General features: G+C 41.6%; 3 protein-coding genes, 1 non-coding gene and 1 pseudogene across 4 annotated transcripts; 1 reads left to right on the top strand and 4 right to left on the bottom strand.

Annotated features, from left to right (window-relative positions):
* Window positions 1–6,688: 6,688 nt before the first annotated feature.
* Window positions 6,689–8,429, top strand: LOC133901012 (transcription factor MYB60-like). Its single transcript, XM_062342304.1, has 3 exons — window positions 6,689–7,054; window positions 7,226–7,355; window positions 7,653–8,429. Exons 1-3 carry the CDS (start codon window positions 6,919–6,921, stop codon window positions 8,221–8,223), a joined length of 837 nt encoding a protein of 278 aa, XP_062198288.1. The 5' UTR covers window positions 6,689–6,918; the 3' UTR covers window positions 8,224–8,429.
* A 3,609-nt stretch (window positions 8,430–12,038) lies between these two features.
* Window positions 12,039–14,256, bottom strand: LOC133900608 (actin-related protein 2/3 complex subunit 5A-like). The gene is made up of 4 exons (XM_062341803.1): window positions 14,013–14,256; window positions 13,839–13,911; window positions 13,665–13,765; window positions 12,039–12,544 (listed from the first exon to the last, which is right to left on the bottom strand). The coding sequence occupies exons 1-4, from the start codon at window positions 14,111–14,113 to the stop codon at window positions 12,409–12,411; spliced, it is 411 nt and encodes a 136-aa protein (XP_062197787.1). The 5' UTR covers window positions 14,114–14,256; the 3' UTR covers window positions 12,039–12,408.
* Window positions 14,257–14,696: 440 nt separating this feature from the next.
* LOC133901078 (F-box/FBD/LRR-repeat protein At5g22700-like) lies at window positions 14,697–21,045 on the bottom strand (annotated as a pseudogene).
* Window positions 14,770–16,933, bottom strand: LOC133900607 (uncharacterized). The gene is made up of 7 exons (XM_062341802.1): window positions 16,775–16,933; window positions 16,595–16,691; window positions 16,368–16,509; window positions 16,161–16,243; window positions 15,763–15,897; window positions 15,308–15,412; window positions 14,770–15,110 (listed from the first exon to the last, which is right to left on the bottom strand). The coding sequence occupies exons 1-7, from the start codon at window positions 16,834–16,836 to the stop codon at window positions 14,985–14,987; spliced, it is 750 nt and encodes a 249-aa protein (XP_062197786.1). The 5' UTR covers window positions 16,837–16,933; the 3' UTR covers window positions 14,770–14,984.
* TRNAE-UUC (transfer RNA glutamic acid (anticodon UUC)) lies at window positions 17,031–17,104 on the bottom strand. Its single transcript has one exon. It is a non-coding gene; the product is annotated as a tRNA-Glu (tRNA).
* Window positions 21,046–21,841: the final 796 nt, after the last annotated feature.

Genomic DNA, 21,841 nt, shown 5'->3' on the forward strand with positions numbered 1-21,841 from the left:
AGTATGGTTGTGTCCTCTCTAAGAATTTTCAGGTTAATATCATCCTTGTCAAATTGGCTACTTCTTGGCGTGACTTTGTTACTGCACGTCGGCACTTAAAGTAGCGACTAACTCTTAATGAGCTTATCGCTGCTATAAATGTCGAGGAGAAGTCCAAGGCAGGCTATGGTAGGGTGAAGGCACCCCTCAAGCTAACCTTATTGAGCATAAGAACCAACCTGAGAGGAATGTGAAGAAAGAGAAGATCAAGCCTGATTATTCAGGGCCGAAGGCTAATGCTATGAAGAAGAAGAAAAAGAAACCCGAGATTGTCTGCTACGTCCGTTGTGGGTTGGATCACAAGGTAAATAGATGATGCGATCGTAAGGGCAAAGGGGTGACACTTTGAGTAGCAGAAGGCAACCAAAACCCAAGTGCATGTGGCGGTTGTGACGGGCGGAGATACCAGCAAACGTGACTGCACTAGTCCTGAAGGATGTGTCGTTTGTGTCTGCCTTGACCTGTAATATACTCAGTGGATTAATGTTGTGTCGGCAAGGAATAAAGTTAGTCTTTGAGTCAAATAAAGTAGTGCTGACCATGTGTGGGCTATTTGTAGGAAAAGGCTATGATTGCAGAGGCATGTTCTGGATTTTCATTCTTGATAGTTCTGCAAATATTTTCTATTCTTCATATTCTAATAATAACATTGATATTTGGCATTCTCATCTTTGTCATGTTAATAATGAAGCAATAGTGCGTTTGAGCAAGATGGATCTTATTCCCTCATATAATTATGACAAGAGTCATAAGTGCGAGGTGTGTGTGCAAGCTAAACAGTCCCGCAAACCGTTTCATTCGGTTGAGGGGAGAAGCACCATGCCACTTGAGCTGGTTCATTCTGATCTTTGTGAGATGAATGGAATAATTACAAATGGTGGCAAAAGATATTTCTTTACTCTTATAGATGATGCTACTAGGTTTTGCTATATCTATTTGCTTAGAACAAAAGATGAAGTATTAGAATATTTTAAGATCTATAAGGCTGAGATGGAAAACTAACTGAAGAAGACAGTAAAGAGACTGAGGTCTGACAGAGGTGAAGAATGTATTCCTAGGGATTTCTCCAAGTTTTGTGAAGAAAGTGGCATAATCCATGAGTTTACACCACCATACTCACCACATGCCAATAGAGTAGCCGAGAGAAAGAACCAAATGATTTGTGACTTGGCTAACGCTTTGTTATAAAGTTATAGTATAGCTAACTTATAGTGGGGTGAGGCTGTTTTCACAGTCAACTATATCCTAAACAGGGTTGCTCCTCAAAATCGCGAGGTAACCCCTTATGAAGGATGGAAGGGGAGGAAACTGAATCTGTCATTTCTTCGTACTTGTGGTTGTTTAGGTAAAGTACATGTTCCTCTACCGTATAAAATGAAATTAGGATCAAAAATTGTTAATTGTGTCTTTCTAGGGTATGCACACCAGAGTACCGTCTATAGATTCCTAGTGGTCCATTCTGAGGTCCCAGACATTACCGTCAAATCGATAATGGAGTCTCGAGATGCAACATTCTTTGAGCACATCTTTCCTATGTGAGCGAAAGAGGCTGACATCCACAATCTTTTAGCTGATGATCCTGCTCCTCAGAGTGTCAGTGAAACGGTTCCTGAATTGGAACTCAGTAGGAGCAAGAGGCAAAGAACTGAAAAATCATTGGAAGATGACTTTGTCACCTTTGTCGTGGATGATGAACCATGAAACCTCTCAGAGGCATATGCTTCTCCAGAAGCGGAGTACTGGAAGTAAGCAGTCCGTAGTGAGATGGATTCGATCATCACTAACAGAACCTGGGAGTTAGTAGACCTCCCAGTTGGCTGCAAGCCAAGGCTACAAATTGATCTTCAAGGAAGCGTGGACCCGATGGTACTATAAAAAAAATATAAGACCCGATTAGTGGCAAAGGGTTATACGCAAAAGGAAGGTGATGACTACGTCGATATATATTCTATTGTTGCCAGGTTGCCCACTATCCGCGTGCTCTTAGTACTTGCAGCTTCGCATAATCTCCTTGTGCATGAGATGGATGTCAAGACTGCTTTTCTTAATGGAGAGTTGGATGAGGAAATCTATATGCAGCAGCCAGATGGATTCGTGGTAACAGGACATGAGAGTAAAGTATGCAGGTTAATCAAATCCATATATGGTCTAAAACAAGCTCCTAAACAGTGGCATGAACCGTTTGATCCTACACTGACCTTGATCGGCTTTTGTGTAAATGAAGCCGATAAGTGTGTGTATTATCATTATGGTGGAGGATGTGGTGTCATTCTATGTTTATATGTTGATGGCATATTGTTGTTTGGGACGGACTTAGAAATGATCAACCAGACCAAGTTTTTTCTATCTCAGAACTTCGATACGAAGGACCTGGGAGAAGATGATGTAATTTTAAACATCAAGCTGCTAAAGGGTGAGAATGGGATAACTCTAAGTCAATCACAATATGTGGACAAGATGCTTACACGTTTTGGTATGATAGACTATAAACATGTAGCCACACCCTATGATCCAAATGCTAAGCTGAAAAAAAATGTAGGCCATATGAAAGACCAGTTAAAATATTCACAGGTGATAGGTTTCCTCATGTACTTGGCTAGTGTAACTAGGCCTGACATCTCGTATGCAATATACAGGTTGAGTCGTTATATGTCCAACCCAGGAGATGATCATTAGATAGCACTGAAGATGATACTTAAGTATCTGAAAGGGACAAAGAACCTAGGGATTCATTATTAGATAGCACTGAAGATGATACTTAAGTATCTGAAAGGGACAAAGAACCTAGGGATTCATTATTATGGCCATCCTGTAGTCATAGATAGATTCAGTGATTCTAACTGGATCAGTGACTTGGATGATATGAAGGCTACAAGTGGATATATTTTCACTCTAGCAGGTGGAGCTGTAACTTGGAGGTCATCTAAACAGATCATCCTTACTCACTCTATGATGGAGGCTGAGCTAGTAGCGCTAGATTCAGCAGTCGTAGAGGAAGAATGGATCCGAGAGGTCCTTTCTGACCTGCCGATATTGGATAAACCAATTCTGACTATTCTCACCTACTATGATAACTAAATCGTTTTGGTTAAGGTGAAGAATAAGAAGGACAATATGAAGACTTCGAAGCATATAAAACGACAACTCAAGTCGCGCAGGCATGCAGTAGAGACGGGTATAATCGTTGTGGATTATATTCAGTCTGGAAGGAATCTTGCAGATCCTTTCACAAAAAGAATGGCTAGAACTATTATTCAAGCATCGTCAAGAGGAATGGGATTACTACCCACTGATAAGGTTCACACCGACAATAACCTATCCTAGGAGATCGAAGATCCCGTGAACTAAGCTCTAGGAAAACAAGCTATATGGATACAAGAGCAAATCTATCCCATTTATTGTTTTGCTCTTCTGTAGGAGAGGATGAGCTGTTAGCTCCTAATAAATTCAGTGTCGTATGGCAATAGATGTTGTCCTACAGGACATCTAGGAGAATTTATCTATGTAATTATGATTGTGTGGTCGTAATCATATAGAAGTCGAGTACTTCTTTAGGTGGCACTCATGAATTAAGGTACATGGACATGACTGTAACATCCAACCCAAGAGCTTTGGCAAATGCAGCCTCATACGAGGCGTTGAATATGAGGAGGCTCTCACACCAAGGTTGAGTAGTCCTCCTCATCCTGTATGAGTCAATTCATACGCAACAAGGTAACTTGTTCAAACCCGAAAGGTACTTGTTACTCAAATCATGTATATTAAACCGATAACTTCAACATTAAAATTTAGTAGGAATTGTTAGAAAATTAATGAAGTTTAATGTTTCTTGGGCCCTTATTCTTGGCTAGACTGAAGGCCCATTGGGTTTGGCGTGGCCCAAGCTCATATGGTGGCTCATATGTGCTTCAGTGCAGCTAGGGTTGTGGAAGGGGAAAAAAAGAGAAATGGGGGCGCAGGGGAGAGAGAGGCAACAGTAGCGACGTAATCACTGTTCTGTCTCCTTCGGGAGGTTATGAGGGGTTGGAGGGTGTTGTTGCGCTTATATGGAGGCCGGCTTCCTCTTCTCAGTGCTCATACGAGGCGTGTATATATATACATATACATATATATATATATATGTATGTATATGTATATGTATATGTATATGTATATGTATATGTATATGTATATGTATATGTATATATATATATATGTATATATATGTATATATGTATGTATATGTATGTATGCATGTGAGTGTGTGTGTGTGAAAATCTCCTTTATCTTCTCGGTTCCCTACTGATTTCTCTGATTTTGGTTGCCATCTCTGAGCCGGAGCCAAGGGGTTCTCGTGCTTTGGCTCTGGTGCTTCGGTTCGTGGAGGAATTGTGTTGCGGAACCGTTGTGTTGGTGCTGATTCGGAGCTGCGTGTGTCGAGGCTCGCTCGTACTTGCAATGGATGTGTGGTTAAGGCTTTGTATCTCCATCTTTCCTCTCATTGGCGGCAACTGGCAGGTGATCGAATTTCTAGGACAGTGGTTGTAAAGCCGTGCCTCGCCTCGGTCAGCTCTGCATTTCAACAAATTACTTTGTGAGTATTTTCACTCATCTTCTGTTCTGGACGGTTCTGGTGCGCATTCATGTGGCTCGGTGATGACCTAATTTATTGAGATTGGGCATGATTGTAAGTACAGTAGTTTAAGACATGTGATCTTACTTAATGTATTTGGTAGCTCTTGAGGTACTTGCTGATAGCAATTTCTGTTCTGTTTCTGTATGCGAGGTACATTGCTTGAGTCATTTCTCCAATGAGCTACTTGTTACATTGGATCCTTAGATGTTGTGTTGCTATTAACTTAGAATTTGCTTAGTATAACAGATTCTAGATAAGAAAGTTGATTCATCAATTTTTCTTTTGTAAGTATTTGTTTGAATCTTGATGTTCAGTTTCCATCTCTGTCTCGGTAGCTCTTTACTAGTTCTATCTAGAATCTAAGGTTTTTGTTCGGTTCAACGACACACCCTATGATGAGATTATTTGTCTTGAGGGCATTGACCAGGTTTTATAATTAGTTGAGAACTTTATAATCTGTCCAATCAATTATGTATTTAATAGAATAATTAGGGGGGCAAAACTTTAATTGTCCTAGGATCAATTGTTATTTATTTTCTGAGAGCTCTTTTATACATGTTTCACATCTGATATCTAGTTCATGGTTTGCACATATATCTGGTTTGCACCTGATGTCTAGTTCATTGCTGGCTGTTGTCATTTTGTTCAAAGATCATGTGTTATATTGTTGCACTGTTATGCTCTTGTGTTTATATATGTGGGATAAAATTAATGCTCGTATTATCGAATATTTTACAACAACATATTGGAGACTGTATCGCGGTGCCCACAACGTCGTATACTTCCGTACGGCACTGCAATACCCAACATGCATATTCGGTAGAACTTTTGACTACCGGTGCTAGTGCTTTTTTACTTTTGACCTTCGCTCCCGTGTGCAAACTCGTGCATGCACTCGTACGTATGTACTGACAAACATTGATTTGTTGGTCCAATTATTACATATGTTAATCCTGAGGTCAATCACCGTGCGACTTTTACGTGCCATTTCACACATGAGTCGCTTGCTTTTTTCGTTGTCACAAGCTGGCGCGTACGCATCGGCGTACGTGTGATATGCGCGATGCGATGCATCGATGGCTCATGGTTGGGCCAACAAATGCATCCATCCGTCCGTGCATATGCATGTCCGATCATACATGCCACTTGAAAGGTGCGTCCGCACGGCGAGAGATGAGAGCGAAGGGTGGGGATAAAATCATGGTTTGCATGCCATTCGTTTGCCTTGATCTCTTGCTAAGCACAAGTTGTTCTTTTTTAGCCTCCCAAAAAAAATTGTTCTTTTTAGCTGTTTGGTAAACTATATTGGATGCATCCTAACACAACACAAGTGCCTTTGGTCATGAAAAAGTCCAGCTGTTGTTCTTATCTTCTCAGCTGTTGTTCACACGCGAGAGTTTAAGAACCGGCATTGATACGTTTTCAGTATCAATTACTATTAAACCGATATTGATAGTATGCTACATATGTGATGTTCTGTAGTAGTAGTGAGAATACACTTTAACCATGAGCCGACTCACATGTGTATGTACTACTCCGGGGAGTACATATATGCTGTCCACCACAAGGATCCGGCTTGTTTGGATAGTCGAGGAAATAATGGAGGTGATTTGGTTTTCCTGCGAATTCTTACAAGCCCTATGGATCGAACAAAGAGCCAACCACTGTGCTCGCCAGGTGCACACGGTCCTCATCAATGCCCAAGAAATCAGGAGAGAAACAAACAAGCGCGTGCAATTACTGCCTTCATGAGCGCCATAGCAGAAAAGAAGTCCTCATGCAATACGTCAACCTTTCTTAGACAAAAGCAAAGATCACCGGAGCTAGAGATGGTCATTCATGTGATCACCAGAGGAGAGAGAAAAAGACTATGGCTGAAGAGTCCTCATGCACCTGGCTGACTTTTGAATTGGAAAGCAACAGTGAGAAATCAAAGCAAAAGCACAGCACAGGGAGTGGCTCACACGGGGGCTTCTGAGGTCATGCAGTATATAAGCACTCACATGCAGCTAGGGCATGCACCTGTAAGGGGACAGATAGGAGATAAAGCAGGTGCCGGTGTCCTAGATTAAAAGGAGGCCGTATCGTATCGGCAGAGGGCTCCAGGGAGAAGACAGGCCAGAAGCTTTGAGAGGCCACTGTTGTGCAGGTCCATGGCTGTGTAGGCAGCAGCCATAGCTATCTTGTTCTTCAACTTGCCTATCTACTAGCTAAGACTAGCTCTAGGTCTAGCTAGGTAGGTGCATCTGAGGTCGGAGACAGGTATGGGGAGGCCACCTTGCTGCGACAACGGCGTCGGCGTCAAGAAAGGGCCATGGACGCCGGAGGAGGACATCGTCCTTGTCTCCTACATCCAGCAGCATGGTCCCGGAAACTGGCGGTCCGTGCCCGAGAACACGGGTTCGTCGATCTCACCTCACTTACGCTCTTCGGTGAATCAACCAGAATGTTGTTTTAACGATGTATAGATGTTTGGTTGTGCTTGGATCTGGTTTTCTTTGAGTGGTTCGTGCTTAATTGCTTGAGAGAATTGTGTTGGTTGTTTGATGTTGCATCTATGCTTGAATTTAGGGTTGATGAGGTGCAGCAAGAGCTGCAGGCTGCGGTGGACGAACTACCTCCGGCCCGGGATCAAGCGCGGGAACTTCACCCCTCATGAGGAAGGGATCATCATCCACCTTCAGGCATTGCTTGGCAACAAGTAATCACCATTCATGCTTCTGTCGTAAAATTGTTGATGTACCACTATATAAGCACCAAATAAAAGTTATATTTAATCTAGCATAGATTTATAAATTTCTTAAACTTATCAACTCCATGTTGTTCATCAGCTCAAAAGTTATTTCAACTTCGTTTGGATGACGAGTCCGAGCTTGAATTAGGTCAAGCAAACCCTAATGAACTTTGTGATAGCATCATCTGTAACTTCAACAATCAAAATTTCCTTATGCCTGTCATGCTCCTAATTTCGTTTCTAATATCTAGTGCATGCATGCAGGTGGGCAGCCATAGCCTCCTACCTGCCTCTAAGAACAGACAATGACATCAAGAACTACTGGAACACACACCTCAAGAAGAAGGTGAAGAGGTTGCAAACACAGCCAGCTAACTCCTTCCAAACCACTCCCTCCAATGCAGTAACCAGCCCAAACTTCTACAGCCCTAGCAGCACCCAGCACAACCTTCAAAGCATGCAAGCCATGAACTACCCAAACACCACCACATGTAGCAGTGCACCAAGCAGTGAGTCTGCCACCGTCTCCAATCTCTTTCAGACATGGATGGGGTCATCACCAGCAACAACAGCGAATCGTAAGATCACCATGCAAGAGTTCCAGGACCAAGATGCTGCAGCAGCTTCCATCGTTTGCAAGGATCAAATTGTGGCCGGTGACAATAAGTCTTCGTCGTCGCTGCAGATGGTGATGGAGCCGCCGGTGATGACGGGTTCGAGCACCGCAACCTTCTCGCTGCTTGAGGACTGGCTGCTTGACGACATGCCGGGGCAGGCCATGGATGGGCTCATGGGGATCTCTGCTGGCTGCTGTGCAGATCCCATCATGTTCTAGTTGTATTGTCTTGGCTATCTTAGGTTTCTCAATGAGTGTGCACTTGTACTGTCGGTGTTGATCGAATGATGGATCCGGTCGATCCTGTGTTTCCGGTAATAAGCCGTTTGTTTCCTCGGGAAAAGAATCCTGGAGATGATCCAGCTAATTTGGAGAAATTATTAGTACTGAAGAAGATAATAATATGGTTTAACCTACATTCCTTAGTTTGGTTGTTCATTTGTTTGCTTTGATGCAGTGTTTTTTTTTTATCATTCAGGCAGTGTTCTTCTTATCATTCAGCTTTTGATGTGCTTGTAACTTGTAAGGGTTTTTTTTCCTATGCAATTTATGTGTGCCTCATATGTTCTGATATATGGTCTATGATTTTTGAGAGATTCTTAAATACATGCTCTATCTTATCTTACTAATCTAAACTCGGTCATGTTCGGACTTCCCACGTCGGCAAAAGTTTGAGGACCATCGAATCGCGATCGTGTGGTCACAGTTGTTCTTCCCGAGTGTTCTGGAGGCTCCGATCGCCGCGTCCCCCCCCCCCCCTCCCCACACACACAGAAGAAAATTCTATAGGATGCGGTACAGAAACTCTCGTAAAACCCTATCTATACCATCCATCTTGTGATCTAACGGCTGCTGAAGAGAAGAGAGAGAATAGACACATGTTATCACAGAAGAGAAAGTTTTTTTAGAATCGGATCCTATAAAATTTGCTTCCTCTGCTCTACGCTACAACGGACTCCTGCATCCTGCACTGCACCGAAGCCGCCACTGCGCCACCTCTCGCTGCTGCCTCGGATGCGCTAAGAATAATGTGTAGTGAAATCTGATTCGACAATTTTTAGGAGCTTACTAGTAACTGAATACCTAATGAAATATATGTTTTTCCTTGTATGCAGGGCAGGATGGTGCCAAAAGGGGCGTCTGAAATTCGACCGGGTCAAGTAAGTTTTGCTTGCTTGTTCTATTCTACTTCTGTGAAATTTTTGCAATGCATACCAGTCGTGACATCTCCACTGCTCCCGTCCACTGGATTGACCATCCACCACACTGGTAGCCCAAATTGCTAGCATGACTTCCAGCTACAAGGATCCTTCTAGCTTTCTTTGGGAGAGGTAGAAATTGCTGATTGGGAGAGTTCCCGTTTCTTAAGAGAACAAGTGATTTCCTGACAGCTTCTCTAGCTAGGAAAAAATTTATCGGTGATAGGATTCCGATATTTCTGTTTTACCGGTTAAGCCTGGTAAATTTCTTTATAGCCCAATTTTTTTTTAATTCTCACCTAGCAGCACACCAATATATCACTATCATTGTATCTTTGAATCAGTGATACTCTCTCATTTCTATATTATTATGTGTAGTTTTTATGTTAAATGGTTTGGGGACAATCGGTGTCATTTTCTAGAGAAATTGAGCCGGTTTCTTTTTCTAAATTTTGATCAAAAAATTTGTCTATCGCCGATAGAATTCCGATAAATATGAAAATCCCGTTTATCGATGACCCCCGATAAATTTCTGCTACCGATAAATAAAACCCTGTCTCTAGCCAATTCGCTGTGCTCCGCCAGATGCCTTGCATTTTGCTGTTAAATTCCATCTCTTGTCTTCCTCCACAGACAATAGTAGGATCAGTCGTACAGTTTTGAGATGACATGGAAAGATGCAGAAGAAGTGTCATTGAGATAGACTGTTCTCTGCTTGGCCGGGCGTTCACCGGTCACACATTTCTTGACTCTGTTGGTTGCTGATGCGGGTTATGTGGTGATTACATCCGTAAATACAAGTTTCTATCCAATTTGCTTGCACACAACCCATAGGGTATCAGTGTGTTGATGCATTATTTTCTCAATGTATAAGACTATATGGTGAATTCTAATTCATTGCCATCAATGTGCTATGTGAATATCGTGTAAAGCCCTCCTCCATTCGATGTAGAAAGAAGAATTATGGCCAGGTATCATGTAGTGTTTTTCCACTTTTTAATCGATAGTTATCTCTTGGAAATTAGGAAGAGAATTTTTGAATGAAGCTAGATATGACTTCAGTTGATGTAGAGTTCATATATCCCTATTATGCAGTTCACAAGGTCATGCTGGTGAGCCTTCTATTTTTTGGCCTTCTATTTTTTTTAGCTAGGTTCATGATTTCACCATTTATTTGAGAATCTCCTTAAGATACATTGACTCACCCAGTCAACCAGGGTTCAATTCTCACCTTCTACATATTAATGTTAAGGTGGACGTCTCTCCCCTACTCGAGTTTTTTTATTTCACCATTTATTTCACATCTTGGCATACAATGAGCACTTACTTGATTTGTTCAAGATCAATTTTAAGTGATAACAGCTGTTTTATAGATATGCACATTTCACTTCTCTGCTAGAACAACTGAACATTGGATTCCTCTCATATGTAGCAGTTTCATCTCTCTACATTTATGTCCTGCCAAGATCTGTTTTTCTCTCAGAATGTACAAAGAGAAAAAGTTACTATTAGCTAAATTATGTATATTTGTATGTTTTTAGTTTTGCCTAACTACTTAAACGCCTGGAAATGATTACTTCATCTGATTCCAATAATATATGGTTTGACCTGTCAGGCTCATGTTGCCTTGCATTTTGTCCATTAGATGCCAAATTTATGTTAGTTTTCTGTTCATACCTTATCATTTACTCTTTTCTTTACATTGTTTCACTTTTCATTCTGCCTAACTCATTGTCTGTTTCATTTCCTATTGTCAACTTTTATAGGATGGCTAGATGATCAGAATGAAATGGAAATGAATTCGTCCAATGACCTATCCCCAACTCATTATTTGTCACAAACTTAAAGTTGCTTCATCTATTTTACTAACTTTGATGATATGTACGAAACAAATTGTAATATGGCTACCTATAATATGTACTTAATAAATTGTGCTACCTGAACTATGCTTGTCAAAATTTCTGTTGGAATCATATTTTTGCATTGGGATTTAAATACGTCATGCAATGTGCTTCGACCAGCATGTTTATAGTGATGAATATGCCAAATGGGAAATCAACCAGCAACATGCAATCCTTTATAGTGTTGCTCCTATGATCAAATCTGACAAGTTGCAGTCCCTGTTTGTACTGATTTATGGTTATGGGTCATCCATATGTATATATTACCACTTCAAATTACAATGAAAAAAATAACTGCACCAACAACCATATTCAGCGACGACTATACAGTGCGCAATCAACGAGGTATTTTCTAGTTCATCTCTGATGCAAATGTGCATTTCGTTGAGTGAACCTCAATTTTAGATGAATCTGACTGAAAGATTAATTGTCCATATAATCAATAACTACGTGGTTACTGAATGCAAAATGAACTTTCTGATCCGTGTTGACGCAGTTTGGCTATTGGTATAAGTCTTCGAAAAACATGGAGTCTTAATCTAGATTCGCATGCCCTTTTATTCAATAGTATCATTGTTACCTATTTATCAAAGTATTTTTGTACTCAGGATTTTAACTCCCTGGTATTTTTGGAGATTTTAGGTTTCAGGTTCAACTAATTAGTTAGTGTTACTGTACCAAGATGGGAATGTCAGTACAACTTTCTAAAAATGATTGTTACAGGTACTATTCCAACGACATAGAACAATTGATTGTTACAGGTACTATTCCAACGACATAGAACAATTTTCCTCTCATTATTTATCACATGTAAGACTGTCTACAACGTTGTCCTTTTCGTTTTGCAAATATGACAATAGATTTGGGAAAGAAAGATGAACTGCCATTCTAAGAGGCTGTATAAGAAATCATGCAATGGGGAGGCACATTCTAGTAGTCATATAATTTGCATTTAGGATCCAGAACAAAACCAGAAGTTAGAAACTAAACAATCGGAGACAAAAATCCATCTGTTCCAGACTTCTAGTCACTTCTGATGGTACAGAAATCCCCTTCAATTTTTACTGTAGTGGAAACAAACGTTCTGGTACAGGAGTTGAAAACAACATACTACTACAGATCTTCAGCCATTCTAGTACCATGATGGTCTACCTGAAATTGCCAGACGGCAAAGAAAAGGAGATCAACTAAAACATCTTGTTAAATTTTTTCCATCCAACTATTTTGCCTTTGATGTGATATTTCACAGCAAAGTGCAGGGAGCAAACTTTGTGCTGTCCATGTGCCCTCCGCGGAGACCAAGCTCACACAGTGTTTACAGTATCAGCAAGTGACCGCAATATACATCCTAAGCCTGCCTTCTCAGTCAGTTTTTCATGAATTTTGAGGCACTGGTCACATGTTGGCCTGTCCCCTGTAGATAAACCTCTATAAAGGTACCTGTATTGCATTGGTGTTTAGAAACAAGTCAGCTTCAGATTATATGTCCATACACCGCTTTCCACAAAAAAAACATAGACAAGTGCATAGCAAAATATTGGTGCCTCAAGCTTGAAAATGATTCACTGTTCACAGAACGATTACTATAAAAGGTGCCAAAAATCATATGTGGGAAACAATTCAGAGACAGAGAAAGTGAAGCGTGTGAGTAAAATGGTGTATAGCAACTTATTGGACCATAAATCGAAGGTGAATGGCGCTGCAACTTACAAGAAAACACTAGAAAAAATAAGATAAGGATGACATGGTGAAGTGGATAAGGGTAGGTATATCGATAGGCATATCTTGTTCATTTGTTCAAACATGATTGTGCAGCAAGCACTATTAAGCAAGAAATACAAACATCCAAATGTTAGCTTTGTGACCTAAGCATACATTGTAGCTTGTAAAACATTTTTCCTAAAATTGTGCATCATCCAGTCCAGCATAACTTTGATCAGCAATTCCTATTGTAATTTTTCGAGACAAGTCTACTCATCATACGGCCAATCCAAACATGAACAAAGATAGCATTACCAAAGTTAAAATAAATTGACTGCACCGATTCTACAATACTCTATTTGACTGGATGGAGTAATAGTCTCCTTAAACAAATTAAAACATTCCATTGCATGCTCCAACAGAATCATTTTCAGGTGTCATTTCCAAATATTTACACAATCAAGCAACTTCCAGACCCCGACAGTGAAACAACGTTGAAATTTCCCAAACCCCAACATGGACACACAATAACAAATCGTAACAAGCATGGCACGATCAAAAGCACCCAAGGTTCCACTTCCACACTAGTTAGCTAGCTATAGCTTCAAGTATTCTCAATCATCAATGATCCGCATTCCACACAAAACTGATGTCATGAAAAAACTTCCAAAGAATGTTTGTAGCAACACCATGACGCCATCAATCAGGATCAATACAACAAAATCTTACATATCTAATCCTGCAATCTAAACTAGAAAATGGTAATTGCCAGTACGCAAATCGCAAACCACTGCCCTGCCCGGACCAACAAAATTGGATCTTGGAAGCAAGTGGTGCAGAGGAGAGGTGTATGCCTTACTTCATGAGGATGTCGTAGTACTCTGGATCCAGGGAGTTGAACATGCCGTCGACGTCCCTGATCGCCATCATCGCGCGGTGCACCACGATCCAGTTCGCCGACTGCGCCCAACCAACGCCGCCGATCAAGAAACCCATACCAAATCCATGGAAGAAACCCATATCAAGACCGAACCTTGCATCGCTCGTCGCGGGTCTTGAGGGGCGAGCCCTCGAGCGCCGTCTTCAGGGCCTCCACCGGCTTCGACCTGCCCCCACGCCGCACAGAAAGGTTGGTCCGTCACCCCAGACCGAGCGGATCAAGAAGCAGGGGAGGAGGGGTTGGGAGGAGAGGGAAAGGGGGGCTCACTGCTTGAGGAGGGTCTCGATCTTGCGGGACTTCTGCTCGATGCGGGAGATAATGGCCTCCAGGTTCTCGTCCGCGTCAGGGTACGCCGCCGACGAAGCCATCTCGCCGGCGACAGGGACGGCGGGGCGGCGCCTGTCCGTGTGTTGGGTTGGCTTCTGTGCTGCGTGCTGTGTTCTTTGGTGTTGTGGGTTTGGCTCTGCTCTGCTGCTTCGTACTTAGCAAGTCGATAGAACGTGAGTTTTAGATTTTACATGTCAATTTTAACCATCGTTTTGTTCACACGTTTTGAAATATGATGTAGTTTTTCCATACATGAACTCAAAGTTTTAAAACTTTGAACACTAACTTTGAGCAGACGAAGACTGCGTATCATTATATAAGACCGAACAACAAAGACCGAAAAAACAAGAAACGAAAACAGGAGGGGAGGGAAAAGAACACACACTACCCGACCAGTAAGCGCTAGATTAGTCAACACAAAAATGTGCTGGTATGTCCGCTAAGTATCTCGAAAAAGTTTGTATTAACGTATTACTACAAAAAGAATTAGCGCATAGAAATAGGTGACAGTGAATTTTTAAAAAAAAAGTAAGTGTGTTAAATTAATTATTGAATAGAAAGTTTTCAAAAAAAATAACTGGTATTCTCATTTGTGGATTCCAAGTATCATTCTAACAGAAGAAATAGTGCACAAGGATTTTCTTTTCATTATTGGGAAATAATGGATTTGGGAAAGGAAGTTAGAATGTTAACAGTAGGAACAACAAAGGTATACTATGTTATAGCCAATTCAGATTGTACAGAGATCCCTACCCTGAACTTGTACAGCATTGCACACCAAGGCCCAAAATGAGTCGTCATAAATCACACATGTTACAAACATCACTGAGGATCACCAGCGCTAAACTGGTCTCCTTCATCCCTCTTGATGCTTAGCTCCCAGACTGGCATAGCTGCTTCAGAACTTGTCAACTAGAGCTCATCAACGTTTGTGCGGAATATATAATCCTCGCTCTCGAGCTCTTCATGGAACATGTTAATTTTTGGAGCAGCAGGTAATGTATTTTGGTAACTGTTGGACTCCAGTGATCTTTTACCCTGGAGATTATGAAAAGGAAAATAATTAATAACATAGCATTTTGATAGGGGGGCAACGTTTATCCATTAGGTAGAGCAGAGATGTGATTTGGATAAAGCAGAAAACTTCTTTAATGTAATCATTACATCTAGCAGGCAAATCTTTTTAACCAAACTGATGACCTCGAGTGAAATCAATGCAATGAACAATAATTAACCTTCGTAAGGGTGTAGAAGAAATAGTGGAAGCCATCGCCAAAGGTGTTGAATTCAACAGACCATGTAAACCCAGGAGCTTCAAAAAATCGACGTCGAAAGTGTGGCTGCCATAACCAAAGTTAAACTTTACTGAGAAGAGAAGGTTAGTAGATAAAAAAAAGAATAAGGCGTAATTTCAGGTCAGTTCCACTTTACAACTTTGCTTCTATAATCCTCTAAAAGACGATCTTTAACTATATCATCTTCCAATAGTAATGGTGTAATAGTTCAAATGAAGAAAAAGATAGTTTCATTCAGTAAGAAATATTGTATAATACACAAAAAATATACTGGTAAACCGAGAAATCATCCAAAGACCGTACCAAAAGAAAAGAATAAAATAAGTCTGGCACAAAAAAACTGTTCATAATTGAAGATCATGGAAGAGAAATTCAGACAGTGATAATCCCTTGACCTGTCCAAAGGTGATCGATACGAATACGCCTTCTGGCTTCAAAACCCTGTGGATACCTTCAAGCATTTTCATCACATTATTTACCGTCGTAGGATTGGGGTTCCATGGATCGCCACTGTCCACAAACAATACATCCTGTCAAAAGGATGCTTCTTTATTAAGTCCAATAGACAACATCGAACAGGGACATCAGATTTTGTGAGATTAAGTCAGCTCCATTCTGGTAGTGGAAATGACTTCAAGTTTATGGAGTGATTCGGTGAGGCGAGGCCATACATTGGACACTCAATGTCCTACTATAGTCCGTCAAGTTTTAAGTTCAACGTTCATCTTTTTTGGCATTCACGTTTGGGAAGACATTACTTTTAAGCAAAGATCAAACTCAGAAACACGCGTACCATGGTGCCCTTCTCGATCACGAGATCAAAGCTCTCACGCTCGAACGGCAGGTCAAGCATGTCCGCCACCACCACCTCTACTCCTGCAAGATGCAAAGGACCACATCTCACCTCAGAATGGTTCCAATTGCTAATGACCAAGCAAAAAACGCATTCTTTTTATCTGCGTGGAATAGCAAGCCGACGGATTCAGAACAGTAGATTTACCGTCGGCTCCCTGAGCCGCCAGGCGGTCGCGCATCCGCTGGACGGCGACGGGCGAGAGGTCGACGCAGGTGATGCCGCCGGCGACGCCCTCCCGCAGGAGCTCCTCCCCTAGCCGCGAGTTGCCGCACCCGACCTCGAGAACCTACACGCAGCAAGAAACCAGAGCTCCTCACTAACGCGCAACAAGACTGGGGGAAAGGAGGGGAGGCGGGCGGGGGAGGACGCACCGAGAGGGAGGGGGAGAGGAGCGGCGCGAGGAGGTGGCGGAAGTGGGAGAAGTCCTTGAACCACTCGTAGTGCTCCTCCTTCCCGAACCGCTCGTCCCTGCGGCGGCCGCCGGTGTCAGATTGCTGCTCTCTGCTCGGACTGAAAGGAAGTTGAGGGGGAGAGGGAGGGAGGTAACGAACCAGTAGGAGGGGTCGAGGTAGGCCGAGGCGGCGCGCGGGGCGACGTCGTCGGCGGCGGCCATCGTCGCCGGTGCAGTCGGTCGTCGGAAGCGCCGGAACGGAATGCGTTGTTGGGGTTTGGGGGGAGACAGCGGGCTGGGTCCTCCGAAGTCTGAACCCTATGATGGGGTGTGCTTGCCGTCCGATCAGAGATGGACGGTAGAGAATGATATAGGAAAGGCCAAAAAAAAAAGTGGGCTGTTGCAGAAAAAGGGATTTCCATTGCCGGGATTTGAACCCGGGTCGCCTGGGTGAAAGCCAGGTATCCTAACCGGACTAGACGACAATGGATTTGTGATGTTTCCTGTGTTATGAACTGTACTTTCAGCTTCAAACTGTAAGATTCCATTTCATTCCGCAGAATCCATGCAACCTCTTTCCTACGGTATTTTGTGATATCATATTGTTAATTGTGAGAATCAGCTTTTATATTATAATCATTTATTTTTACTTTTGGAGCTAAAATTCATAACCAGAATAGAAAACAAAGAGCCTTATTTGTCTCTAATTGCTAGCCAATCTCCATATTCCAGTTCTCAGCCAGATTTGAGCGATCCTGTTGCGACCCCTGTATATCACGATTCTCACCCCTTTCCTATTACGAGTACAATCCTTTGGATTAGTATGGAATATAAACTTGCTATCACTCCAAGATAACCGCGACTAATAATCCCTGTCTGTTGGTCAAATAGATGGTGTTGGTGCAAAGTTCAGAGCTTTACTCCACTGAAGTCTCCAACTATTGTGCACTTTTGCTCCATGTAGCTACATTCTGCGCATTACAATCTACTAGAAGTTAGAACTAGTAGCTCTTTTTTTCTAACAACTAGTTCTTAAACTCACTTCAACGTACATGATTGCACTTATGTAGCTTCAGCATGCTCTAGTCTGTCCATAAGCAAGAAAATGTCGACTCCTGCAGTGTACTAACTAATGACATGCTCTATTGCCTGTCTATCCCTTCAGACTTCAGCTGATAGGATCAATTGCAAATAGAGACTTCCTTCAAAAAAAAATTGCAAAAAAAATTGCAAATAGAGACAACATGAACACCGTGATTGAACGATAAAAACTAATTAAATCACAATTTTTTTCCAACCATCCATCATAAGCTCCAACCCACCATCGGTCATGGCAACATGATTTACGACGATTAGTGCATATTTCTTCTTTGCTTCACATGCACCGGCCTGGTGAAACCTACCAAACCTTGCCAGGAATCAAGCTGATGAAGGGCATGGACATTCACCACACACTGAATTACAACATAGTTTACTGCAAATTAAGTACAATCATATCATAGGTGGAGACAATGGATAGTCTGGATAGGTCCAGGACTACCAGGTCTTTTCCCAATATTTTCCCTAGTAGTTAGCCCAGTGGCCCAGCCCATTAGGAAAAAGGAAAAAAGCCCACACTGGACTACATCGTCGTCATTTCCCCATCGATTCCCCCTTCACTCGCCAGTTGAACATAGGCACGCATCGACACGTCCCAATCCTCATCCACTCTCTATTCTCTAACCCTAAATTCCTACTTTGCATTGTGGTATCCGACACTGGAGTTGCCGCATCTCAGCACCTGCCCAAGCCCAACGCCAACCGTCATCCGTGGAGGTGTCATTCTGCAGCGCCTGGTCGCTCACTATCCACGAAGGCGTCATACTGCAACGCCTGGTCGCTCGCCGTCCGTAAAACTTTATTGATGATAAAAAAAAACATGAAACAAATAGGCATGTTCGAAAACATGAAGCAAAAGTAAAAGCAAAGAAGATAACTTGAACTCATCGTCCGGAAACATGAAAGATATAAATGTCAAAACAATTTTGGTGAGCTCTCTATTAGGCTTATTAAAACAAACATGCATGTTTGTTATGATTTTATGTACTTTCTTCTTAAATTAGTATTGATCCTACTACTAGTAACGGCAAGTCTTGAAAGAGTATAGGTGATAAGTTATTACATGATTGGTTAGTTATATTTATTGAACATAATATTTTCTACAAGGTAAATGAGGATGACAAAATCAAGACTTTCGTGGCCACAAGAAATCGTAAATTAGAGTCATGAAGTATTTGTAATCTTATATGCATGTATATTAATATTGTAATGTTTGCAAATTTCAAATTTCCAATGTTATGAGACCTTTTTACAAATTTGTATCATACTTTTGGCAAATTTTACCCTCGCCATATTGAATATGCAGTGTTAAAAAATCTGGAGTGTACAATGAGCCCACCCAGCGAAAAAATCTTAGCTCTGCCACTGGCTACCATGCTACTTCTGCTGTGCCCACAATTTGGCGAAGGCGCAAAAACTTTTTGCTACTTAAAGGCCATCAGAAACATAAAAAGAAGCAAGCGAAAACGCAAATGGAGACATTAGTTACGTATACCCACTTACCCAGTCACCAAATCTAGATCACCTACAACAACATAAAATGTTGTTTGTCAATTGCCTCGATAACATAATAGCTGATTCAATCTGAAGCATCCAAGGTGCAATTTCAAGATTTTTTGTAAGCGTGCATGGTGAATTTTAAGAAACTTACCATCCTGAATGTGCTTGATTTTAATTTCAGGGAGAGAGCTAAGATGGGCTGATAAGATGCGCACGATGATTTGGGCTCTTTTATTGCTCTGTGGGCAGTAGATTTTAATTTTTCTAAGCTTTTCACAACTAAACGTTGTTTCTGTTTCCTTGCAAGGAGGATCTATTTCTGCATCAACCTCGCATGGCTATCATAGTCATCAGCTCCGCTCTGATAAGATGAAAAATGAAACCATTAAACTCAATTCGTAAGCAAAAACAGCATCACAGAGGAGGGAGGGGTGGTATATCTTGCCTTGTCAAGTTGCAGGACAACTTTTTCTATGCCAGGCGAGCGCCGAAGCAAGTATATTAGCGGATAGCATCCACCGCTCAAAAACCACTCACCGAGGTGCAAACGTTTCAAGTTGCTAAATGTCTCACACCTTGGAAGATCACACTGAAATACCTTTGGCACCACCTGAAAACAAGCCCGAAAAAGTTTCAAAAAATATACATAAATAATAAATTGGAGCAATTTTAAATTCAAAGCACGTAGCATACATCTTCAAAGACAGATGGAGATACCAACGTCAAGCTGGTGGCATTAGAAAGGGTGCTGAGAATATTGCAGTGAACATGAGAGTTTTCGAAAGAGAGTGAAAAAAGGTAAATTGAGGCCCTTTCCACTGATGACACATCCACGAGGTGAATATTTCTTTTTGGAATCTCCTCTAAGCGCAGGTTGACTAGGTTTGGCGTATCAATCACAAGATGATGAAAATTCTGTAGGGAAATGTTCAGCAGTTTCTGTACTAGTAATGAGGTTGAGGAAAACATGGTGACATTGATGGTGCAACTTTCCAACTCTAGATCGTCTAACACCGGGCAACCGGAAGAGAGATTCTTGACAAAACAATCATCTATAGAAAAATGGCAAAGGTGTAACAGTTTCAAGTGCATCAAGGTAAAAGGAAAGGGATAACCCTCTATAGAAAGGAACTTGGTGCCGTGATCCATGGATGGACGTCTAAATAATCAAGGCAATAATCAGAGTTGTTGCAGGGGGCGGAAATCCAAAATGCATCCAGCGGCACCGGCACCGGCAAAGAGCTTCGGTACAGGAGCAAATTGTCAACAAACTTCTTGAAAGTCTTCATGCTGCTGAATTTGGCCGCATCAAAATTGAGGCACATCAGAGATGCCCAGACGTTCTGCCACCTTCATGATAGCAGGCATGCCTGCACTGCCTCCTGCAATGTTAGGAAGAACATGACATGAAGCAAAAGCTCATCTGGTAGGGCGTTGTTCCTGTCAGGAGCACTCTTCTGGTTGTTCGAGCTCGGCATCCCTAACTCTGGAAGACTTGTTTGATCAGGATTATTCAATCGAGCAGGTATTGCACAAGAAAGTGTCTCTGCAGAACAAAGAAACCCATACAAGAGCAGCAACGTAAGTGGAACGACTATACTACACAAGTAATATCCAATCATGAATCCATTATCGCAAGCAGAAAGCAAAATTAGTTTGAAACATGAAGAAAATAGACAATTTAGGTGACAATTATTTTGAGAGGAAAAGAAAAAGTTTAAACCCATCTACCCCCCCCCCCCCCGGCGCACACACACATATAAACCTATTGCGTTTAAAACACAGCCTTCTAAACCGATTACTTTACACTTCTCAATTGTCAATACCAGACATTTTACCCCCTTGAGGCCATTTCACACCGGTTTTAATCCAGCGTGGCATTAATATGGGCTGGTTTAGGATGACATGGCAACCCAATTAGCATAATCTTCGGATACAATTCTAAGAAATGGTGGGACCCATATGTAAACCTTGAAGTCCAATCTTCTTCCTCTCCTCCTCACCTTTCTTCTCAGCTGGTAGTGCAGCACGACACCATATGGCAGTGCACTAAGGAGGTTCTATCCTATGATTATCTCATGTGCATCATTTTTAAATCAGAAATGTCGTCAAATTAAGAAACTCCCTAGTCATATAAACTAATACACAAAGCAGTACATAATAAACAATGCAGTATAATACACGAACACGATAGCATGGCATCAACACTTAACAGAAAGAAAATGAGAAGGAGAGACAACATACTCACTTCACTGACAAGATGAAGTGGGGAAAGAGACTTCTCCCTAGATCTCCCTGGTCTTCTCTCTTGAACAGCCGATGGCCTCCTCTCTTGATCTCCCTAACTCAATAAACAACACAAGATCAATTAAGATATAGTCCAACGAGCCGACAAAACAAATCCTAACATGGTTCAAGGAAGCCACAAAAAGAATAGGCAAAATTTGCTTTCAGAATTTCAGAATTTCAAAATTTCGAATTTCATTTCATATAGAATATCTATACGAAAATTCTGAAATTCTGAAAAATTGAAAATTCTCGAATTTCGTTACATACAAAATATCTATACAAAAATAATGAAATTCGAAAATTTGAAATTCTAAAAGTTTGAAAATTCTGAAATCCACCG

This window comes from Phragmites australis, chromosome 19, assembly GCF_958298935.1.
Source record: "Phragmites australis chromosome 19, lpPhrAust1.1, whole genome shotgun sequence".
NCBI classification, from domain to species: Eukaryota; Viridiplantae; Streptophyta; class Magnoliopsida; order Poales; family Poaceae; genus Phragmites; species Phragmites australis.

Coding starts and splice junctions, on each gene's coding strand:
- LOC133901012 (XM_062342304.1), top strand. CDS start 6,919: ATGGGGAGGCCACCTTGCTGCGACAACGGCGTCGGCGTCAAGAAAGGG. Junction 7,055..7,225: donor GTCCGTGCCCGAGAACACGG/GTTCGTCGATCT, acceptor GCTTGAATTTAG/GGTTGATGAGGTGCAGCAAG. Junction 7,356..7,652: donor CAGGCATTGCTTGGCAACAA/GTAATCACCATT, acceptor GCATGCATGCAG/GTGGGCAGCCATAGCCTCCT.
- LOC133900608 (XM_062341803.1), bottom strand. CDS start 14,113: ATGGCTTCGTCGGCGGCGTACCCTGACGCGGACGAGAACCTGGAGGCC. Junction 13,912..14,012: donor ATCGAGACCCTCCTCAAGCA/GTGAGCCCCCCT, acceptor GCGTGGGGGCAG/GTCGAAGCCGGTGGAGGCCC. Junction 13,766..13,838: donor CCCGCGACGAGCGATGCAAG/GTTCGGTCTTGA, acceptor GGTTGGGCGCAG/TCGGCGAACTGGATCGTGGT.
- LOC133900607 (XM_062341802.1), bottom strand. CDS start 16,836: ATGGCCGCCGCCGACGACGTCGCCCCGCGCGCCGCCTCGGCCTACCTC. Junction 15,898..16,160: donor TGATCGAGAAGGGCACCATG/GTACGCGTGTTT, acceptor TCCTTTTGACAG/GATGTATTGTTTGTGGACAG. Junction 15,413..15,762: donor TATCGATCACCTTTGGACAG/GTCAAGGGATTA, acceptor TGGTTATGGCAG/CCACACTTTCGACGTCGATT.